The 21,667-nt window shown below is 45.2% G+C and overlaps 1 protein-coding gene across 1 annotated transcript; it reads right to left on the bottom strand.

Moving 5' to 3' along the window:
• Positions 1-298: 298 nt before the first annotated feature.
• Positions 299-19,953, bottom strand: Ccdc113 (coiled-coil domain containing 113). The gene is made up of 9 exons (XM_042672858.1): positions 19,818-19,953; positions 17,107-17,233; positions 14,532-14,687; positions 12,329-12,484; positions 11,594-11,674; positions 10,108-10,263; positions 3,232-3,339; positions 1,607-1,762; positions 299-385 (listed from the first exon to the last, which is right to left on the bottom strand). Exons 1-9 carry the CDS (start codon positions 19,919-19,921, stop codon positions 299-301), a joined length of 1,131 nt encoding a protein of 376 aa, XP_042528792.1. The 5' UTR covers positions 19,922-19,953.
• Positions 19,954-21,667: the final 1,714 nt, after the last annotated feature.

The raw sequence follows: 21,667 nt of genomic DNA, 5'->3' as shown, positions 1-21,667 counted from the left end.
TGTGAACTAAATGTGTGGGCTAACAAGTGTCAAACCATTCCAGTGCCCTGTGGTTCTTTCAATGGGAAATGGTTCCTGGGGCCAGGGTGCAAAGATACTTTCCATGGGTACTCGTAGCCCGGGAGGAGGTGATCGGCCTGGCTGGGGAGTTGGGGACACCAGTTAGCACAGAGAAAAGTCAGATGACCCTAGGACTAGAAAAGCACTGAGTGCTTTAATGGATCACTTGATCTGCAAGCTATTCCTTTCCAACCTCCCCGCCCCCACCGCTGCCTCCCATTCCCCCCCCCCCAATCCCTTATTTCGCAGGAGGGCCTGTCGCCTGCATCTGCTCATTGCTGGTTTTCATTTTATTCCAAGCCTTGCGATAGCCTTTTAAGGATATCTGTAAAACACACAAAGTGGGGAGAAGGAAAGGAGAGAAAACCTGAGTAAACTCAGTGTGCCTGTTTCTAATGCATCTACTTCTAGCCCCGCAGAGGGTACAGATGACGTGGGCTGGGGCGGGGGGTGGGGGGAGACAGCTGGGTAGAGGCTCCCAGGGGTCAGCTACCACCCCAAACCTAAAACCACATTGCCAGTTCCTGCAGCCTCTGGGGCTCAGATGTGACCAGACCCAAGTTGGGATCCTAAATTCCTCCCTGCCACAAAGCAGTCACAACAAAGACAGAAGGAAGTCACGTGAAAAATGTAGCTGGGACTCAGATGTGAAAACGCCCAGCTCCCAGTTTTCCAAGCAGCCCAACTGGGTTCTTAAGCCACAGTAATTCTGTCTTTGAAATGACCTCAGTGTTCGCAAGGGCTGTATGGTCCCAAGCTCTACTGTATAATCTGACAGCAGCATGTCATGGTCCCATTATCCAGAAGTTGACAAGGGACCAGGGGGCTTCCATGAACACTGCGCCATGCCCAGGGGCCGCAGGAGGACTCAAACACGCAAAGACCCTGGCAACTATGGAAAGGAATGCAGTCGAGTACCAAGTGACATTCAAAAATGCATTCTTGTCTCATTTTTAAGAATACTCCTCCATGTGCAAATCACTATTCAGAAGCTTCTAGAATTCATGATAGCAACAACTAAAAATACACTATTACTATAGTCTCTCCCTGATACCAAAACTAACAACAATAACAGTAAAAATAAAACATTTGTAAAAAGGAGTTTTAAAAGCCATTTCTCATTCTTCTTTTATAGCCGAAGCAATTGTTGAAATGTCTCATAGACAAAATACGTCCAGCCTGGTGCCGGTTGTTCACGCCTAGCTACTCAGAAGGCTGAGATCTAAGGATCATGATTCAAAGCCAGACCAGACAGGAAAGTCCATGAGATCCTTAGCTGCAATTAACCACCAAATAGCTGTGGCACTAGCCACAGGCTCAAGACACTAGTCTTGAGGAAAAAAAAAAAAAAAAAAAAGCTAAGTGATAGCACCCAGGCCCTGAGTTCAAGTCCTATGACCAGCATACATACAAAAAAAATTTTTCTCCAAATGTCTCTATTATTTTAGGCCAACAAAACAGACCCCTAAACAAAACTTTTGAGGAGCATGAAAGATTTGTCAAGCTGTAGAGAAGGTATCATCCCACCTTGGGTCCTCAGGCTCACCTCTGCAATCTCCACTTTCCTCTCCCACATCTTGATGGTCTTCTCTAGGTCCCCAATTAGGATCTTTTCCTTGACGTACATCATCACTGGTGGCGCCCGGAACTCAGCTAGCTGCTTCCTCAACTGCTTGTTCTGAGACTCAGCACTGGACCGGTCCTGAGTTGGGAAGGGCAGATTAGCTCCAGGGAAATCGGGAGGCTCCTGCTCAGAGGACGCTGTGGCCCTGGCATCTCTCTGCAGTCCTAGTGTAGTTCTAAAAACAGTGGGGTTTTTTTTGTTTGTTTCTGATATTCGTTTGTTTACAGATTATAACTTTTTTTTTGGTGGTACTGGGGATTAAAAACCACTTGCTTGCACTCCAAGCAAGCACTCCACTACTCAAACCATGTTTCCAGGCCTTTCATGTTTGTTGTTGTTTTGTTTTTTGTTTCCTCAGATAGGGTCTTATACTTCTTATACTTCTGATCTCACTACCATCAACTCCTGTGTAGGTGGCATTAAGGCTACCATGCCCAGTCAGATTGCAATGTTTTAAAGTCAATGAGAATCACCAGCTTTTTCTTTCTCTTCACTTCCTTTCCTATCTCTACTTCATCCCAACCTTGTTTTGGTTTTAGTTTGGGCTTTGGTTTTATTAAGATGGGGTCTTGCTACATAGCCCAGGCTGTCCTTGAATTTACTATGTGACCCAGATTGGCCTCAAACTCTTGACCCTCCTGTCTCTACCTCCTGAGGTTGGCCTCCGCTACCATACTCAGCTTCCCTTTCCTGCATTCTTTCTTCCCTTTCTCCTTTACTAAGGAATATGCTTTACTTACGATTTATTTGTAAGAAAAAATGTCTATTTAACTTCACTTTAACTTCAGACCCATAAAATTTGCTACTTTTTTTTGGTGTGTGCTGGTCCTGGGGCATGAATTCAGGGCCTTGTGTTCTTGCTTGGCCTTTTCAGTCAAGAATGGTACTCTACCACTTCAGCCACAGCTCTACTTCCAGCTTTTTGCTAGTTAATTGGAGATGAGTCTCACAGACTTTTCTGGGCTGGCTTCAAATTATGAGCTTCAGTCTCCCTCCCTTTCTCCCTCCCTTTCTCTCCGCCCCGCTTCCAGGAGGGCACCCATACTCTGTTAGAGTGTGCACCTGCCCTTCTGTTCGTCTGTTTGCCTGCCTGCTTGCTTACTCAATTAAGCTCTGCCAAGTTTTCTTACAAAAAAATTGTGATCTTCAGATCTCAGCCTCCTAGTGGCAAGGATTATAAGCATGAGTCACCAGCATCCGGCTACTTGAAACACTTTTAAACATTAAATACATTCACACTGTAGTATAATCCCCTTCACCGTGTGTCCCCAGAACTTTCCCTCTTCCCAAACTGCAACTCGGTCCTCATAAGCAATCCCATTCTCTACAGATCCCTTAAGGAACTTTTCAGAGCGTCAGCTATAGTGAACATAACATTACTAGGTTGTAAGTCCAGCTTCTGATCTGATGGCTCAGAGCTATTTTGACTTTTGTGATCTCAGCTTCTCTGGGGAAATCATCAAGAATCTAGGAGTTTGGTAGATATACATGCAAGTGCTGTGTGCAGGAGACAGACATCAGAAATGGCATGTTTTGCCCTCTCTTACGTCCTCGGCCTGTAGGGTTTCTTTTTCAATTTTTTCAAGTAGTTCAGTTCTCGTTATGATCTCCTTGTCCAGGTTGATGTTCAGTTCCATTGCCCGGTAAAGCTTGCTCTGAAACACAAAGCTTCCATTAAGAGCTTGAGAGACAAGTGTACCAGGGGCTCAACCTGCTACTCAAGAGGCTGAGATCTGAGGATCAAGGTTCCGAACCAACCTGAGTAGAAAAGTCTAAGAGACTCTATTGCTAATTAACCAGAAAAATGCTGGCCTGGAGGAGTGGCTCAAGTGGTAGAGCACCACCCATGAGCAGGCAAGCTGAGCAAGAACACAAGGCTCTGAGTTCAAGCCCCAGTAAAAGGATTAACAAATTTGCCAGGTGCTGATGGCTCATGCCTGTAATCCTAGCTACTCAGGAGGCTGAGATCTGGGGACTGCAGTTCAAAGCCAGGCCTGGCAGGAAAGTCCATGAGACTCTCATCTTCAATAAACCAGAGTGGAGCTGTGGCTTAAGTGGCAGAGCTCTAGTTGAGCACAAAGAAGCTCAGGGACAGTGCTCCAGCCCTGAGTTCAAGCCCCAAGACCAGCGCGCGCGCGCACACACACACACACACACACACACACACACACACACACACACAGAACTTGAAAAGGCACAGAGGAGTAGAGGGAGGAGAATCTAGGCCTGCCTATGCACAGGAACTTAGGTCTTTGGAATCTTGAGGACTGAGAACTAGAGTGGTTAGACACATGTAGACCAAAATCCTGCCTCACTCTTATTAAGGACAACTTTAGGCAAGTCCTAGAACTTTATTAATACTGGTGCAGCCACTGTCTGGTAGGATTGTGGCCCTTCTGGTAGAGAATTAGACACAGTGCCTGACACATGAACCCTCAGCAGGCGCCATGACCACCTCTAGAGGTGGAGATTGTGGTGAGAAGGACCACCACAGGGTGGATGAGAACCCTTGGTCCCTTTACAGGTGAGAAAACTGACCCTCAGGGAGGTGAATCAATCGTCCAAAGATCACACAGACAGTAGGAGCCAGGATTTGAAGCCAGGCAGTATGATTCTGCTGCCCATGGGTCCACCATGGGCCCAAGGCAGGGGCTGGAATTCCTCAGAAGCTGCCCTGAAGATTCTTTGTGCATCATCTGAAATTCCATTTCCCCCCCACCCCCACCCCCACCCCCACCGCCTTCTTACATGGGAAGCTGTCAGCCTGTATTGAGTTGGGATGTGCTCTGCTTAGCTGAGGAATGGGCCAGTAGAAGAAGCTAGAGATTTCAGGGGGTTCATTGGTCCAACAAACCTTGAACACTATCCCACCCTTTACCAGGCACTGGCTGGTGGAAAAATCTAGGCCTGTCTCCAGGAGGCCAGCCTCAGCCCAGAGGTGGGGAGGCTGGCAAATCACTGCAGAAAAATTGTAGCAGCCTTACTGTGCCAAGAAGAGACTATGCTAGGGCAGTGGAGGAGGAGAGAGCTATTCTGTCATGGAGAGAGGTGGGGGGGGTGGGTGGAGTCAAGGATGACTTTAGCACTTGGAGGTATGGCTCAGTTGGTAAAGTGCCATCCAATGAATGAATGAATTGGAGTCTCAGTCTCAGACAAAAAGAAAGAGGGGTGTGTGTGTGTGGGGGGGGGGGAAGTATGGGAAGAGGAAAGAGGAAGAGAAAGACCTTCCAAGCCAAGAGCCTAGGGGAAGAGGGGAAGAGCTACAGAGTCACAAAATGGAGGTGGGGGGGGCAGGAATGGAAGGGAAGGGGTGTGGTTATGGGGTGTCAGCCTGGAGCCACCTGGGAGGCCTCAGGCACCCAGGAGTCATTCTCCTCTCCACTTGTCCCTCTTTTTTGGGGGGGGAGGTGGAGCCTGGGGCTTGAACTCAGGGCCTGAGTACTGTTCCTGAACTTGAACTTCTTTTGCTGAAAGTTAGTGCTCTACTACTTGTGCCACAGCTCCACTTCTGGATTTTTGGTGGTTAATTGGAGATAAGAGTCTCATGGACTTCCTTGTCTGGGCTAACTTTGAACCTCAAAATCCTCAGATCTCAGCCTCCTGAACTGAGAAGATTACAAGCAGGCCATGAGCCACTGGTGCCCAACCACACCTCACTTCTTAAAAGCTCATTTCTTGCTCCATGTCTTGTGTGTGAATGAGACCAAACTGAAGAGGACAGTAGAGGCTGTGGGGGGGGAAGGGCAGGGCAAGGCGGGGCAGGAATTCTAGCAAACTAGCCAGGAGGTGTGGGGAGGGGAGGGGAAGGATGATGTTCACCCAAGCACTCAGGAAGTCAGGGAAGGAGGGATGGAACAGCCAGGACACAGAAAGGCAACCCCTGTCTCTGCTGGGGCCAGGTATCCATGAAGGCATGGTGGAGCCAGAATGTGATGCTGGGCAGAGGGGTCAGGCATCTGAGTAGGCCACCTCTGAAAAGGACCCAGTCTAGTAAACCACCACAGACTCTGTAGCTTAAAGCCACAGCCATTTCGCTTTTCTGTTGGTTCCCCCAGCCTCCCTTGTTTCTGGGGCTTGAACTCAGGGCCTGGGCACTGTCCCTGAACTGCTTTTTGCTCAAGGCTAGCACTCTGCCACTTGAGCCACAGCTCTACTTCCAGCCTTTTGGTGGGTTAATTGGAGATAAGGGTCTCACTGACTTTTCTGCTTGAGCTGTCTTCAAACCGCAATCCTCCACACTCAGCCTCTTGAGGAGCTAGGATTATAGGTGTGAGCCTCTGGCACCCAGCTCCATGGCCATTTCTTATCTCTTCTTCTCTATAAGGCAGAAGACTGGTTATACCAGCTTCTCTGGTCATGCCACCACCGGACTGAAACCAGTATTGACCAGGATGGTGGGTGTCATCTGAGACACAAGGTCCATCTCCAAGCTCACTGGCTGTTTGTTGGTAGAACTCACTTCCTTGCACTAAGGTGCTGTTTTCTTTCTGGCAGGTGTCTCTCAGCTCTTAGAGACCACTCTAAGACCCTTTCCGCGTGGCTTTCTCTATCTTCAAGTACTAACAGAGAACTTTTGACCCAGAAAAAAAATAGCATTTCTGCTTCACCTCTCTATCTCTTACAAAGGAATTCTACTTTCAATAGTTTCATGTGAGTAGGCCAGGCCCACCAGGATATTTTAGGATCAACTGTGCCACATAATGTTACCTATTCATGCAACAGACATAGCCTGATGGTAGAAGCTGTCATATCAGAGCTTTGGCTGGGATTATTCAGGGTATATGCACCAGGGGCAAGTGTCTGAGGACATCTTAAAATTCTACCTTCTTGGGGCTGGGAAGGTGGCTCAGTGGTAGAGCGCTTGCCTTGCATGCCTGAGGCCCTGGGTTCAATTCCTCAGTACCACATAAGCAAAAAAGAAAAAAAAAGCCGGAAGTGGCGCTGTGGCTCAAGTGGTAGAGCACTATCCTTGAGCTGAAGAGCTGAGGGACAGTGCCCAGGCCCAGAGTTCAGGTCATGACCAGACCCCCAAAAAAAAAAAAAATTCTACCTTCTTCCAGACACCCAGTCATTAGTCAAAAGTGACTCATGAGCTAGGGTCTGGGGACTCACACCTGTAATCCTAGCTACTCAAGAAGGTAAGCCCTGGAAGATCAATGTTCAAGGCCAGCCTAGGCAGCAAAATTCACTAGACTCCACCTCCAAAATAACCAGAAACAAGCAGAGCTGGAAGCGTGGGTTAGGTGGTAGAACACCAGCTGAGCAAGTGTGAAGCCCACAGTTCAAACTTCTGGGCTGCCCACCAAAACTTTATTTAGTCAATGAAAGAGCAGAATGATGTATGGCAGCTGTGCTAGCCCATCACACAGAAGAGGCTGTGTCTATCTGAGAGGTCTAACTGCTATCCCCTGAGCACTTGACCTTGTACCTGACATATAGGTTGATGTTTTTGCCAGTAGACGAGAATTATTCTATACATTGTTAATAAGGTGTCATAGTTAGGTGTTTGGCATTCATGTCGGTGTTTCTCCTGTCCCACACCCAAACCCACCAAACACACACCTGAATTCTCAGCAGGTCATTTGGCAGTCATAGCTGAACATACCTGCTCTGGCCAGCCTGTCTTTGGTGCTGATACAGCCCAGCCCAGATAAAAACCCTTAGACACAAGACCTCAGCTCTCCCTCAGCAGAACCACCATCGAATCCCTCCCCAGCCCGGGGGAAGGGGGTCCTGCTCCCCAAGCCACAGCTGCTCTGCCTCTGTTTCCTTGGGCAGAGCTGAGAACTGGAACCTGGAGGAAGTGTGCCTGATTTCTACCCTCACCTGTCACTTGGGTCCACCTTTAAATGCCTGTGGGTATCCCCTCACAAAGGCCCCCCCCCTCCCGCCCATCCCTGCTGCTATCAGGTGCAACAGGCTCTGGACCAGAATGGCTCCTTCAGCCCTCTGCGGCCTGTGCTGCTGCTGTAATCCACAGTGAGTTTAGGGATGCCCTGCAGAGCTCAGCTGAGCACCTGGCAGCTTCCCTGCATAAATCGATAGCAAGACCAGACAGGTCCCACATTATTTCAGTGACTTTACGGGTTAAGATGGAGGTCCCACATGATCTGAGCATGTGCTTCCGGCTTGATGCAGTCCCAGGGACTGACTTGGTGTGATGCCATGATCAGATACCCAGCGCTGATGCGATAAGCTCCGCGGGTGACCTGCTGGATGGCTGGATGCTTATGACACATCCATTTCCAAGTGCTTGCACAGTATGTCCTGCATATTCTATGGAGGAGGAGAGGCAAATGAATGGGTCACAGTGGGCTGGGAGTCCAGCCCCAGCTCTGTCTCCAACCTGAGTCCTGAATCTGGCAAATATTCTATATCTTTGAACCTTGGGTTTTTATTTATTAAAGAAAAATATTTAACAAACATAAGCCTGGTCCGAATATATTCAAGTTACTTTTTTTTAAAAACCAGGGCTTGAACTCACATGATCACTGTTGCAATTAACTAGCCTGGACTGGCTTCAAACCTCGATCATCCTATTTCAGCTTTCTTTGTGGCTAAGATTACAAGCATGAATTACTAGATGTCTGCTGACCAACTCAAATTAACTTTGTGTGTATGTGCGTGTGAATGCATGTGTGTGTGTGTGTGTGTGTGTGTGTGTGTGGTGTGTGTGCTGTTCCTGGCTCTTGGACTCAGAACCTAGGTGCTGTATCTTCGCTTCATTGCTAAGGTTTAGTGCTCTACTACTTGAGTGTCAGCTCCAATCCCAGCTTTTCTGGTGGTTAACTGGAGATTAGAATTCCATTGGCTTTCTGGCTGACTTCAAACTACAATCCTCAGATTTCAGCCTCCTGAGTAGCTAGGATTACAGGCATGAGCTACCAGCACCCAGCTTCAAATGTACTCCTCTCCTCTCCTTTCCTCCTTTCCTCTTTTCCTCCTTTCCTTCTTTCCTTCCTTCCTTCCTTCCCTTCCCTTCCCTTCCCTTCCCCTTCCTTCCTTCCTTCCTCCCTCCCTCCCTCCCTCCCTCCCTCCCTCCCTCCCTTCCTTCCTTCCTTCCTTCCTTCCTCTCTGTCCAAGGCTAGGAATCCAACTCAGTACTTGTGGCTTTCACTCATCGGTTAGCACTCTATTAACTGAGACAATCCTTCAGACTTACATTTTAAAACAATACTGTGTGGGTCAAAAGACACCGCAGAGTGAGTGCCTATAGCCACCATTGTTATTTGGGCACTAGGCCAGGAAGCAGTAGACTTTTTCCATAAAGAATCAGATACTAAATAGTTTAAGTTTTTGTAGGTCAAGAGGCAAATATCACATATACTATGTAATTATTTATATTAGCAAGAGAAAAAAATCCCTAAATTCCAATATTATATTGATGAAATTAAAAGTGTAAGACTGAACTATAATATTTTAGAATTCAGGTCTGCTAATGAAAAGAGGGAATTTCTTGGGGAGAAGTCAGTTTTCCTTCTCTGGGTTTTGGAACTCCGAAAATGTTTTCTATCATCTAATTTCCTGCAAATGTTTTTCTGTAAAAGCCATTCTGAGCTCACAGGCCAGCGGGTAGAACACACTTGTTCAGCTTGCTAACCACTATGACAGTCAGACAAGAGTCACTCATAAGGTGGCCAGATGGCCTGGTGTGCCGGGGAGAGGCCCTAATCAGCCAATAGGCTCTACTTAATTATTAATAGTGCCTTCTTCTTTCCCTAGGACATTGTATTTGGGTGATAAATAATTTAGTCATTCCCTGATTTATAGCTGAGACTGTTTTCCTTTGTCACGTTTTAAGTAGGGAAGCACTTAATATATGCCTAAGTTAAACACAGACCTAAATGTGGTTAGCGTTTTTAAAAACATCATGCATAAAATTAACCTGGAGAGATGGGGACTGGTGGCTCACGCCTGTAATCCTAGCTACTCAGGAGGCTGAGATCTGAGGACTGAAGCAGGGCTGTTGCTCGAGTAGTAAAGTGCTAGCCTTGAGCAAAAAAAAGCTCAGGGACAGTGTCCAGCTCCCAGGACTGGTACACACAGGCAAAAATAAATAAATAAATAAAATCATCTGGAGAATTCAAAATGAAGTGTCAGACATGGGCTGTACCCCCTAATCCAACCAATATCTGTGGAGTAGGGCACTGTTTGTTGTTATTTTGTTTATTTACACATACACATACATATATCTACATGCATATACATGTAGATATATGTACACACACATGTATATGTTGGTCTCATGCTTCCAGAGTTGTGGAAGGAAATTTTAGGAGGCATGGTTTTGTTGAGAGAAGTCAGGAGGCAGTACTGGGTGAAATTGCACAAGAACTTCCCTATGGCTGGACAGTTGGGTGTGGGCATCAGTCAGGGGTGCTGCGTGTTGGGGTATGTAGGCTCTGGGGCAGGCTGAGTCTTACTTTGTATGCATTAAGGGTCTGCAGAGTGCTTCCAGCGGCCAGCTTCAGCTGGATCAGCTCTTGATTCCTCGCTTCAATTGTCTCTACATACTGAGCATTTTCAATCTTCAACTGCTGAAAATCAACATCGTGGAGGGCCTCGCCCACCTCTTCCTTCTACAACTCAGAAAGAAGGAAAGATGGTTCAAATATGATTTCTGAATGTAGCCTCCCACCTTGAAACTTCAGGATGAGAGTTTGGAGATCTGTTATCATTCAGTCATTCCACAAATGTCCTGGGCAACCGTGCTATGGTCTGGGGATGGATGTTTGAGCTAATACAATGCTCCTTGGCCCAGCTAAACTGTGGTGCTGGGAATGGGAAAAGGGACACATAGAAGTCCTGGGCGGGGCCAGGAAAGGATTCCCTCAAAGGGTGGTACCTAAACAAGGCTGTAAGGAAGAGTAGGGATCCAATCATTAAAAAGTCTTTTGTAGCTGGGCACTATTGGCTCACACCTGTAATCCTAGCTGCTCAAGAGGCCAAGATCTGAGGATTTTGATTTAAAGCAAGCCCAAGCAGGAAAGTCTGTGAGACTTTTATCCCCCACTAAACTACAAAAAAAAAAAAAAAAAAAAAAGCCAGAAATGGAGCTTTAGCTCACCTGGTAGAGCACTGGCCTTAAACAAAAGATCAGGTACAGTGCCCAGGCCCTGAGTTTAAGCCCCAGGACTGGCTCACACAAGTCGTTTGTAAACCTGGAAAACCCCTCCTTTGCTTCTAAGTTGCTCCTACAGGGTGGTGTGTAATAACATCAGGCTACCTACTTGATTTGCCCTCATACTGCCTGCCCAGCTAGACCTTTGCTATCTTAAATTTGGGGCTATATTTGTTCAACTTGGGGGTAGTTATAAAGTGCTTTTTCTTTCCTTCTTCTCAAACCATGATTTCTTTAAGCCCCAATATCACCAGTCTTCTAGCTCTCATACATTCCACCTGTTTTCTTGCCCTGTGGGCAATCCCTTTCTCCCTGATTTTTTTTTGCACAGTAGCTGAGTTTCTTATTAGCTGCTACAAGGTCAAAATTACCTAAAATAATGTGCTTTTTTTTGGTCTTACAGTTCTGGTCAGAAATCTAAAATGGGTTTGGGGGCTAAAACCAGGATACTGGCAGACCTTGAATCCTTCTGAAGCCTCTCAACACTTCCAGATTCTAGAAGTTTCCTGTATTCCTTGGCTTATGACCCCTTCCTGTATCTCATCACTTTGATCTCTGCTTCCCTTGTATCTTCTTTTACCCTCCCAACCGGCTCGCAGACAGAAGGAGATCACATTCAGTCCAAGATCACCTCCCCATCTCAACTTACTTCATCATGTCTGAAAAATCCTTTTGTTGCATAAAGTCACAGATCCCAAGAGTTAAGGCAGGAGCAGCTTTGGCGGGCATGAAAGCTATGATCCGATCTGCCTTTGAAAGGAAATATAGAGGGGGGAAAAGCCACATACCTGTCGCAATTGTAAAAGCATTTTTTTCCTCTGAACTTTGAGAGAAACATTTTTCAAACATAATTTATCCTTCATATTATCCTAAGGAAAAAAAAGTATATTATAATCAGTTTCTCTTCTTTTATCCCTGTTGGTTTGAAAAGTAGATGTGGAGCTGCCAACCAGACCTTGAACCTAACATCCCATCATTTATTTGAAGTCCTTTTACTTCCACCCTGGCCGGCACTGCAATGGTGTTTCACACGTGGGTAGCATGCAGAGGAAACTGGGTATGCTCCATGCAAATTGCTTTTCAACTCAAATTTATTTGGGTGTGGGGCTCCTGGAAGGGGGATTTCTTGACAAAAATGATCTTATGATTCTGTAGTTTCTTTCTTTCTTTTTTTTTTTTTTTTGCCAGTCATGGTGCCTGAACTCTGGGCCTGGGCACTGTCCCTCAGCTCTTCAGCTCGAGGCTAGTGCTCTACCACTTGAGCCACAGCACCACTTCCAGCTTTTTCTGCTTATGTGGTGCTGAGGAATCGAACCCAGGGCCTCATGCAAGCAAGGCAAGCACTCTACCACTGAGCCACCTTCCCAGCCCTGATTCTGTAGTTTCTTATTCTCACATGTTGGCTCACATGTTAGATGTAGTACAGGCTCCAGAGCTTCTCTGGAAATGAAGGCCTACTACATGTCTCCTCCCCCAAAATCCCCACTTCTCCCTTTCTAAGACCTAATCAGCAGCCAACTCACCCTCCGGCGGTTCATTTCCTCTATGTACTTCATTACTTTTTGAGTGGCCAAAATACTGCCTTTCTTCTTGGATATGGTTTTTAGAATATCTTTTTCAAAGTCATGCACTGCTCTCTGAACTTCAGTCCATCGAATTTCAGCTTCTTCGATGATGGCCTGGGAGAGTAAGAATAAGTGGGATGAGTTTCCCAAAATTCCCAAGGACACATTCCCTGGGGATACCGAAATTCCCAAGCTGTTTTATGCCCCAAAATATAAAACGTCTTAGTCTTAGAAAGACAGATACAAACCTGATTACATGAATATTATTTTATTGTTTAAGAACTAGGAGGCAGGGCTGGGAAGGTGGCTCAGCAGTAGATCGCTAGCCTTGAGCTGAAGAGCTGAGGGGCAGCGCCCAGGCCCAGAGTTCAGGCCCCACGACCAGACCCCCCCCCAAAAAAAAGGGTAGGACAAACAAACAAAAGCAAAGTCTTACCTATCTCTATAGATAGGTATTTGAAATATTATTTACCCATTAAAAATAATGTTATGTTAAATTATCTAGAAGGACATAAGGCAAAACCTTAATCATAGTTAAGTCTAGAGAATAAGTTTGTAAGGAAGTAAGACACTCATGCATTTCTGTACCTTCAAAAAGATGTTATAACAGAGAGGCCCATCAGCTACACATTAGATGAAAATGAACTAAGCAACCCAAGACAGCGATGGGAAGGGAGGAATGAGAGGGAAAGAGGGAACAGCCTACATTCAGCAAGAAGAAAGAAATGTAAATATCACCTGATGTGGAAGAAATAATTGTATTGTCCAAGCTCATAGACTTCACAAACTTTATGGACCATGATAATGACAATTTGCCTTGTGAAGGTTAAAATGTGTTTGTGACTTTAACTAAATATCACTATTCCACAATACTGTGATATGTGACATTTATGTAATCACCTAATCTCAATTAAAAAATTAATATTAAAAAAACAACAAAAAGATGTTATAAGTAAAAATATGTGTAAAAGTAAAAAAAAAAAAAAATGCCCGCAACCTAGCAGGTTAGGACAATGGTAGCATATTGGAGGCTCCTTTAACTTGCTGGAAGTGTCCATTTGGAAAGAGAAAAGAAGGGGAGAATGTCACAAGGATAGGGAGAGAGGGAAGGAGAAAGAAGTTCTGATGGTTCATTGATAGGAGATATGGATCAACTTGGCACATCCACTGGAAGCAACAAGTGTGATTTTACATGCGTTGGCCTTTCAGTAGAAAAACAGAAAGAGGTGTCTATTTGTCATATCACATGGTTCTCAAAGGCACTGTGAACAATCCAATCAATAGGGATGGTTCTCCCATCCCTGGAGGAGAAACAAACCACTGTGTTGTACTCACTGGGAGATACTGTTGGAATCCATCAGGGCTTGCACCATGACCATGCACACAATACACGAAGGACAACTTAGGGTTTTGTTTTTTTTAACCAATTACTCACTTAAACATCAAACTCCTTTTATTATTAAAGAATTGTAAACTTTTGAAGGTATGCTGTGGTTATGGGTTTTGTTTTAAAGAATCCATCTCTTAAATCCTTATGCTAAAATACTTAGATAAATAATATGACTAGGGTACACTTCCTAATAACCCTGGGAGTGAGGAAAAAATTGGGGCAATGATGACTGAAGAGCACCCCTCCATTGACCAGCGTTGCACTGGGGTATTGAGCACAGAGGGCTTCGTTGTGTTACTGTGCTACATTAGTGTGTTTTGGAAAAAATTTTTAAATTAAGATAGTTTTATTTTTGTTTGTGTTTTGTCGGTCGTGGGTCTTGAACTCTGGGCCTGGGCACTGTCCCTCAGCTCTTCAGCTCAAAGCAAGTGCTCTGCCACTTGAGCCACAGTGGCACTTCTGTTTTCTGGTGGTTAATTGGAGATCAGAGTCCAGCAGCCTTTCCTGTCTGGACTGGCTCTGAACCACAATCCTCAGATCTCAGCCTCCTGAGTAGCTAGGATTACAGGGGTGAGGCACTAGTGCCCAGCTATTAAGATAATTTTACATGTGTTGTCTGTCAAGTAAGTGGCAAGTTCTTTAAAGGTAAGGAGGGCCTCAATTTGTCTTATCCTGCCTGTGTTTCCTCTAAAACACCAACAGTAACACAGACATACCATAGGCACTCCCTGATGAGGTGTAAGTGGGGGCCCAGGAAGGACAAAGAGATACCTCCTGATCCTGCAGGTCCCGTTCAGCATTGGCTCTCATATGCCTTATTTCATCCTTTGTGTCTTCCAGCTCCCTTTGTACAAGCTCAAGTTTTTGGTCTACAGCCAGGCCTGCCAAGCGGTCCATGCGGGCCTTGGATTTCCGTCTGCTTCGAAACTATTAAACCCAAGAGAAACAAAGTCACTGTCAAAGAGGAATTGGTGGCATTTACCAGTGGCTCACACCTGTAATCCTAGCTACTTAGGAGTTTGAAATCTGAGGATTGAAGTTCAAAGCCAGCCTGAGCAAGAAAGTCTGTGAGCCCCTTCTGTACAATGAATTACCAAAAAAGCTAGAAGTGGAGCTATGGCTCAAGTTGGTAGAGTGCTAGCCTTGAGCAAAAAACCAAAACCAAAACAAAAAAAAAAAAAAACAACAAAAAAACCAAGGGACAATACCCAAGCCCAAAGTTCAAGCCTCAGAACCAGCACATACACTCAAAAACATCAGCCCAAGATGGATATCAAATGATCCCTAAGAACTGTCAGAAACCTCCCTGAATGAAGTTAGAGGGGATAAATGCCTGGTAAAGAGATGCTGTTATGCTTTGAGCCTGAAATGTTCCTGGAAGGTTCGTGGGTTGAAGGCCTGATTCCCAGTACAGCAGTCTTCAGAGATACAGCCTTTGAGAGGTGATCACAACATCTCTAACCTCATTAATGGCTTAATCCATTAGCAGGTGGGAGGTGATGGAAATTTGGGAGGTGGGATCTGTTGAAGGGAGTGGGTTCTTCCAAGTATGCCTTGGGGGCTGTATTTTGTCCCCAGCATCTTTTTCTCCATCTCTTTCTGAGTTCTGTTGCCATGAAGTGAGCAGGCTTCCCCAACACATATTCCCACCATAGTGATATGCCTCACTTCAAGTTCAAAGCCATGAAGCCAGTCAATGAACAAAGACCTCTGAAACCAGAGTCAAACTCAATCTGCCTTCTAAGTTGATTGCTCAGGTGTTTGTCACAACCACACCAAATTAGGCCAAAGGGGATTTTGATTTCCCAAGTCATCTAAGGCCTTGTACTAAGATCTATTTTGGACAATAATTTTTTTTCTATTTTTTTTTTTTTTTTGTCGGTTGTGAGGTTTGAACTCTGGGCCTGAGCACTGTCCCTCAGCTCTTCAGCTCAAGGTGAGCACTCTACCACTTGAGCTACAGCGCCACTTCTGGTTTTCTGGTGGTTTTTATTGGAGATAAGAGTTTCACGGACTTTCCTGCCCAGGCTGGCTTTGAACCAAGATCCTCAGATCTCAGCCTCCTGAGTAGCTAGGATTACAGGCGTGAGCCACCGGCGTCTGGCTAAATTAGGGAAATTTTTATTGGGGGAATGTAATCCCACTGTAGATCCATATTCAAGGTCGTGGGAAGCCTCAAGTTTAGGAAAAACTGGTTTAGAAAGTTTTAGCAAAATGGGGCTGGGAAGGCGGCTCAGTGGTAGAGCGCTTGCCTTGCATGCATGAGGCCCTGAGTTTGATTTCTCAGCACCACATGAGCAAAAAGAAAAAAGCTGGAAGTGGTGCTGTGGCTCAAGTGGTAGAACGCTAGCCTTGAGCTGAAGAGCTGAGGGACAGCGTCCAGGCCCAGAGTTCAGGCCCCATGACCGGACCCAAAAAAAGCAAAACAAAAAAAAACAAAAACAAAAAAACACGAAAGTTTTAGCAAAACAGATAAACAAAAATCTTTCATTTTTCTAGGTATGTGAGGCAAAGGTCACAAGTGGGTGGTCCAGGAAATGCGTGGGCCTCAAAGTTTGCTGCTCAAAGCAAAAGTCTATACACACACAGTCCCTTTGAGAGGTGGAGGCTGCTTCGCTCCTTAATGTGGCTAGACAGGCTTGTAAATAATTGCATCCCCAAACTTAAGGGAATTCTTTTATATAAACTAAGATATTCTGGGGCAGTCAAATCCATTACTAACCAAACCCAATTCTCTGACTTGAAAGAGAAACTCTGAGGGAAAGGAAGAACCAAAAGTAGAACAGGGAATCAGGTACCAGCGGCTCATACCTTTAATCCTTGCTGCTCAGGAGGCTGAGAAGCCAGTCCTAAACAGGGAAATCTCCAAGACTCTTATTTGGAATTAACCAGCAAAAAGCTAGAACTGGATAAGTGGCTCCAGAGAACTAGTCATAAGCAAAAAAACCAAGTAAGAGCATGAGAGCCTTAGTTCAAGCCCTAGTACCCTGAAAAACAAACTAAAAGCAAAAAGACTTAGGGGCATGACTCAAGTGATAATTCAGTTGCCTAGTAAGTAAAATGGTCCTGGGTGCAATCTCCAATACCACTATTTTTTTTTTTTTTGGCAGAGCACTAGCCAATAGGTAAAAATGGCATATACTAAGTTTGAGTCCTGGTCTTGGACCTAAAAAACAAACAAACAAATAAAACAAAGCAAAACAAAAACCAAAAAAGGAAAGGAAGGATGGAAAGAGTGATATGTCCCTTTGGCCAAAGAGGGAACATCAAAAGGCAGATAGAGCAATACTATTTACATTTAATGGGATAAACAGATTAAAATGATTTTCAGGTCTCCGTTGTGTACCTGTGCAAGATCGGCTGCAGAAATTTTGATGTCTGATAACCGGGGAGGCCGGTGATCCCCAGGCTCCAGTTTAGAGTAATATTTCTCAAACATCTCTGTCTCCGTTCTGAGAGCTGAATTCCCATAGCTGAAAGGCAGAGGAACCTAAGTAAGTTCTAACAGGAATTTATACCCCCAGCTAACCAGTTCTTAGTACTTACTAGCCACATTGGCTTGCTGAAGGTGTGGAACCTCTTACTGTCTTATTTTCTTCACCTATAAAATGGTGTTGCATTTTAGGGCTGCAACAAGGAATGCAAAGACTTTGGGCCAGATAGTTCCAGACCACCAGAATAAGTGCTAGTCAAGTGTTTGGTATCTTTGTTATTATGTTTAATGAGACATAAAATTCAGTGTACTGGTAGAACATTGAAAATGATTTTTATTGGTTGTATCTTCAAGTATCATTTAACTCATTTGTGAAATTCCTTCTGAGTTGCTACCTTCTTGAAGTTATACATGCCACCATCTTCAGATATTTTCTTTGGTTTATGTTTCTCAGCAGTCTTACATCTAGTACTGACAGATGAAAGAATAAACAATGGAAAACTTTAAACAACTAGAGATGAGAAATCAAGGCTGTTTTAAATATGCAAGATTGTGATCTTTTTGAGCTTCTTAACATCTCACATCTATGTAATTTAGCATATTTTGTATATATGTGGGTGCATATTGCACATACGTTAAGAAAGAATACTGCTGATTTGTTAGTGTTGTTTTGGCAGATACTGGAGTTTGAACTCCAAGACTTGCACTCACTCAGCTTGCTTGCTTGGCTGATGCTCTTCCACTTGAGCCATACTTTCAGCCCAGCTTTTTGCTGGTAATTTTGGAGATGAAGTCTTATAGACTTTAGTGCCTGCACTGGCTTCAAACTGGATCTCAGCATCCTGGGTAACTAGGATTACAGGCATGATTCACTGTTGCCCAGCTAGCATGGATGTTTTCATATATTATTGAGCTAATTCCTCTTTGGCTAATTTTTTGACAGTCCGGAGGCTTGAACTCAGGGCCTGGGATGTCCCTGAGCTTCTTTTGCTCAAGGATAGCACTGTACCACTTGGGCCACAGTGCCACTTCCAGCTTTTTCTATGTATATGGTACTGAGGAATCGAACCCAGGGCTTCATGCAAGCACTCTACCACTAAACCACATTCCCTGTATGACTAATTTTTAAGATTAGTGGAGAAGGCTCAATGGTAAACATAAAATAGCCAAGTATCTTGATTTTCCAGCATATATCATATTTGTGGTGTAGCCTGTGGAGTTGCTCCTGAGTCTGAAGCCCAGAACAAACATTCACTGGGTATGTGAACTTAGGGAAATGACCTCCCAGGATTTCTGATATTGCTTTAGGTCATCTATACAAAATGCATGTCAAATAATAAGCACTCAAAAACTGATAGCAACAGGCCAATTGTGGCCTATTTATAGATGTATAAATCAACATCTCCTTAGTTGCAGAAATCAGAATACTCTGCAAGACCACTGATTTATAGGATGAACCTACATCATGGAATCCTTGTATTCCATTTACTTTCTAGGGTAGATACAAGTCAGAGAGCTAACAATAGTCCTTCCTCGCTGTCTATAGTGATTCTTTTTTCTCTTTTCTCTTTCTTTTGTGTCGGTCCTAGGGCTTGAACTCAGGGCTAGAATGCTGTCCTTGAGCTTCTTTTGCTCAAGGCTAGTGTTCTACCCCTTGAGCCACAGCTCCACTTTCTATTGTTGTTGTTGTTGTTGTTGTTGTTGTTGTTGGTGGTGGTGGTGGTGGTGGTGGTGGTGGTGGTGGTGGTGGTGGTGGTGTGTGTGTGTGTGTGTGTGTGTGATTTAGTGGAGATAAGAGTCTTACAGGCACTGATGGCTCATGCCTGTAATCCTAGCTACTCAAGAGGGTGAGATTTGAGAATCACAGTTCAAAGCCATCCCTGCCAGGAAAGTCTGTGAGACTCTGATCTGCAATTGACACTAAATGCTGGAAGTGGAGCTATGGCTCAAAGTGGTAGAGCCCTAGCCTTAGGCAGAAAAGCTCAGGGACAGCTCCCAGGCCCTGAGTTCAAGCCCCACAAATGACAGAAAAGAAAAAAAAACGCTTTACAGACTTTCCCAGGCTTCAAGATGCAATCTTCAGATCTCATCCTCCTGAGTAGCTAAGATTACAGGCCCGAGCCACCAGCACCTGGCTCTATTGCCATTTTTATGCCCTGGTTCTGCAATGTTGCCTTAGAGGTAAATCATCCCAATTGCTTCCCTTCTGCCCTGCTGCCTTATTAATTTTATCACTAGCATTGGGAAGAGGCTTAGAGGTCACCTGAGGTAGGATTGGGAAGCTCCTGGGCACATAGCCTGGCACCAGTCAGATACCAGGGCCTCAAGTTCTAGCTTCACTAATAACCTTCACCAGTGACGCTTGGGGTTTCTGAGGGTTTTCCACTCTTTCACCCCGACCCTGGTTTCCTGGTTTTATCAACAGCTTGTTAGGTCTGGCGCTGGAGCCCCTGGGACCACCAAGCAAAGTTCTACTTGGAGGGGAGGGGGGGGAAAGGGGGAGGAGAGGCCTCAGTTTCCCCGCTGTTCACGGATGGTCTCCACGCTGGAGCCTAGGTTTTAGGCCTCTGGGGCAGAGGGTCCACGTTGAAGGGTGATGGCCCATAGAAGACACTGGCCGATACCTGAGTTCATCCACCAGCCCGCACAGCTGGATAACAGGCAGGTCGTTCTCCTCGCTCCCCTGGGAGTCCGTGAGGCCGCTGTCGCTCTCATCATCAGTCATCATGCTGCTCAAGCGGCCCTGGACCGCGTCTAGAGGGTCCCGCGAGTCCCTGGTGCTTCCAGCCATTTGTCACTCACAACGCGACCCTGCTGCTGCTACGCGTTGCTAGGATGACCGACCATGGGCGGGAGGGGCGGGAGGGGCGGGGCGGGAGGGGCGGGGCTTCCGTAGGGCACGCCCACCTCCCCAGCCTATCGCCGCGAGGGTGGATGAGGCTGCTGGCCCCGCCCCGACACCCAGACCTGGTCGATTTCCCTCCGAAAGTTGGTGGGAATGTTGCAGCGGGGGTTGCTTCAGCCCTCCTTATATCTGGCACGGTGCGAAGTTTCATTTATGAAAACCCTTGCAACAACCCTGCAATACTGTCTGTTATGCTGTCCGTTCTGATCACCAGGAACCCAGGCAGTTCACAAGGATTTCTGGGAGTGTCTTACGTTTCCTTCTCTTATTGTGAGATCCCCTACTCTGTACCTCACAGACCAACTGCTGTCTCCTTCAGAGACCCACGTCTTGCATTGCTGGAAGAAAACAACATGGCTATACATTTCCAGAGGGGTTGAAAGCAGCCCAGTTGACAGAGCGCTAGCCAATAAGAGAATGCGTTAGATACGAAGTTTGAGCCAAAAAAAAAAAAAAGAAAGAGATGCGCCTTCGTGAGGACTGGCTATCTATTATGTCCTGGTGGAAGGCATTTGAGAGTGACCAATCAAAAGGCTTCCAGTTAAATGAGGGAAATTGCCCCTAAATAAGCTGTTGTGGCCCGCTGTGATGATAGGGCCAGACCTAATGGTGCTGTACAATTAGGAGTGGTGAAGGTGGCAAATTTCAGTTTTGTAGTTTTTTGACTATCTATTTTTTATTTTCATTTTTTTGTTGTTGACCTAGGGTTTGAACTCAGGGTCGGGGTGCTGTCTTTGAGCTTCTTTTGCTCAAGAATAGTGCTCTACCACTTGACCTACAACTCCATGTCTGGTTTTCTTAGGGATGGTTAATTGGAGATAAGAGTGTCACAAATCTTCCTAGTGGGCTATCTTTGAATGGCAGTCCCCAAACCTCAGCCTCCTGAGTGGCTAGGATCACAGGTATGAGCCAGCAGTGCCAGGCTTTGACCATCATTGTAAAGCAGTGAAACAATGTGAACTTCAGGATATAATAATTTTGTTTGAAAAGAGCAAATTTTAGCCCCTTTCCTACATATGTTCCTAAATTTGAATACTACCTTTAATATTGAAATTTATATGGATGCAACTGGAGATTGTGTTGAGTGAGATAAAATAAAAAGCTAAATATCTCATACTTTTGCTAATATGTAGACTCTAGACCTAAAATGATGATGGTGGTGATTATGACAAATAATGAGATGTGAGTCTAAAAAGGGGATCACTGGGAAGAGGAGGATATAAGGAAAGGGTACTAGAGGAGGGTGGGAGAATATTAAAGACATGATAAGAAAGAAAATTACAAATAGACACCCCCCATCAATATAGACATAAAAAATATGTAGGAAATCCAATAAATTCTACAAAGAAAGCTACCAGAACTAACAAGTGAGTGTGGCAACACAATAGGATGCAGAATCAGTATACAAAAACATTTGCATTGCTAGAGCAATAAATAATTGGAAATTGAAATATAAATCAAGCACTGATGTGAATTGGACTAACATATTAATGGAACAGAATACAGTTTTGAAACAGACCTACATGGATATAAGTAAAATGACTTTGCACAAAGGTAGGAAAGCAATTA

Source organism: Dipodomys spectabilis, unplaced genomic scaffold, assembly GCF_019054845.1.
Source record: "Dipodomys spectabilis isolate Male_0828 unplaced genomic scaffold, ASM1905484v1 ptg000773l, whole genome shotgun sequence".
NCBI lineage: Eukaryota > Metazoa > Chordata > Mammalia > Rodentia > Heteromyidae > Dipodomys > Dipodomys spectabilis.
This window is presented reverse-complemented; position numbering and strand designations above follow the sequence as displayed.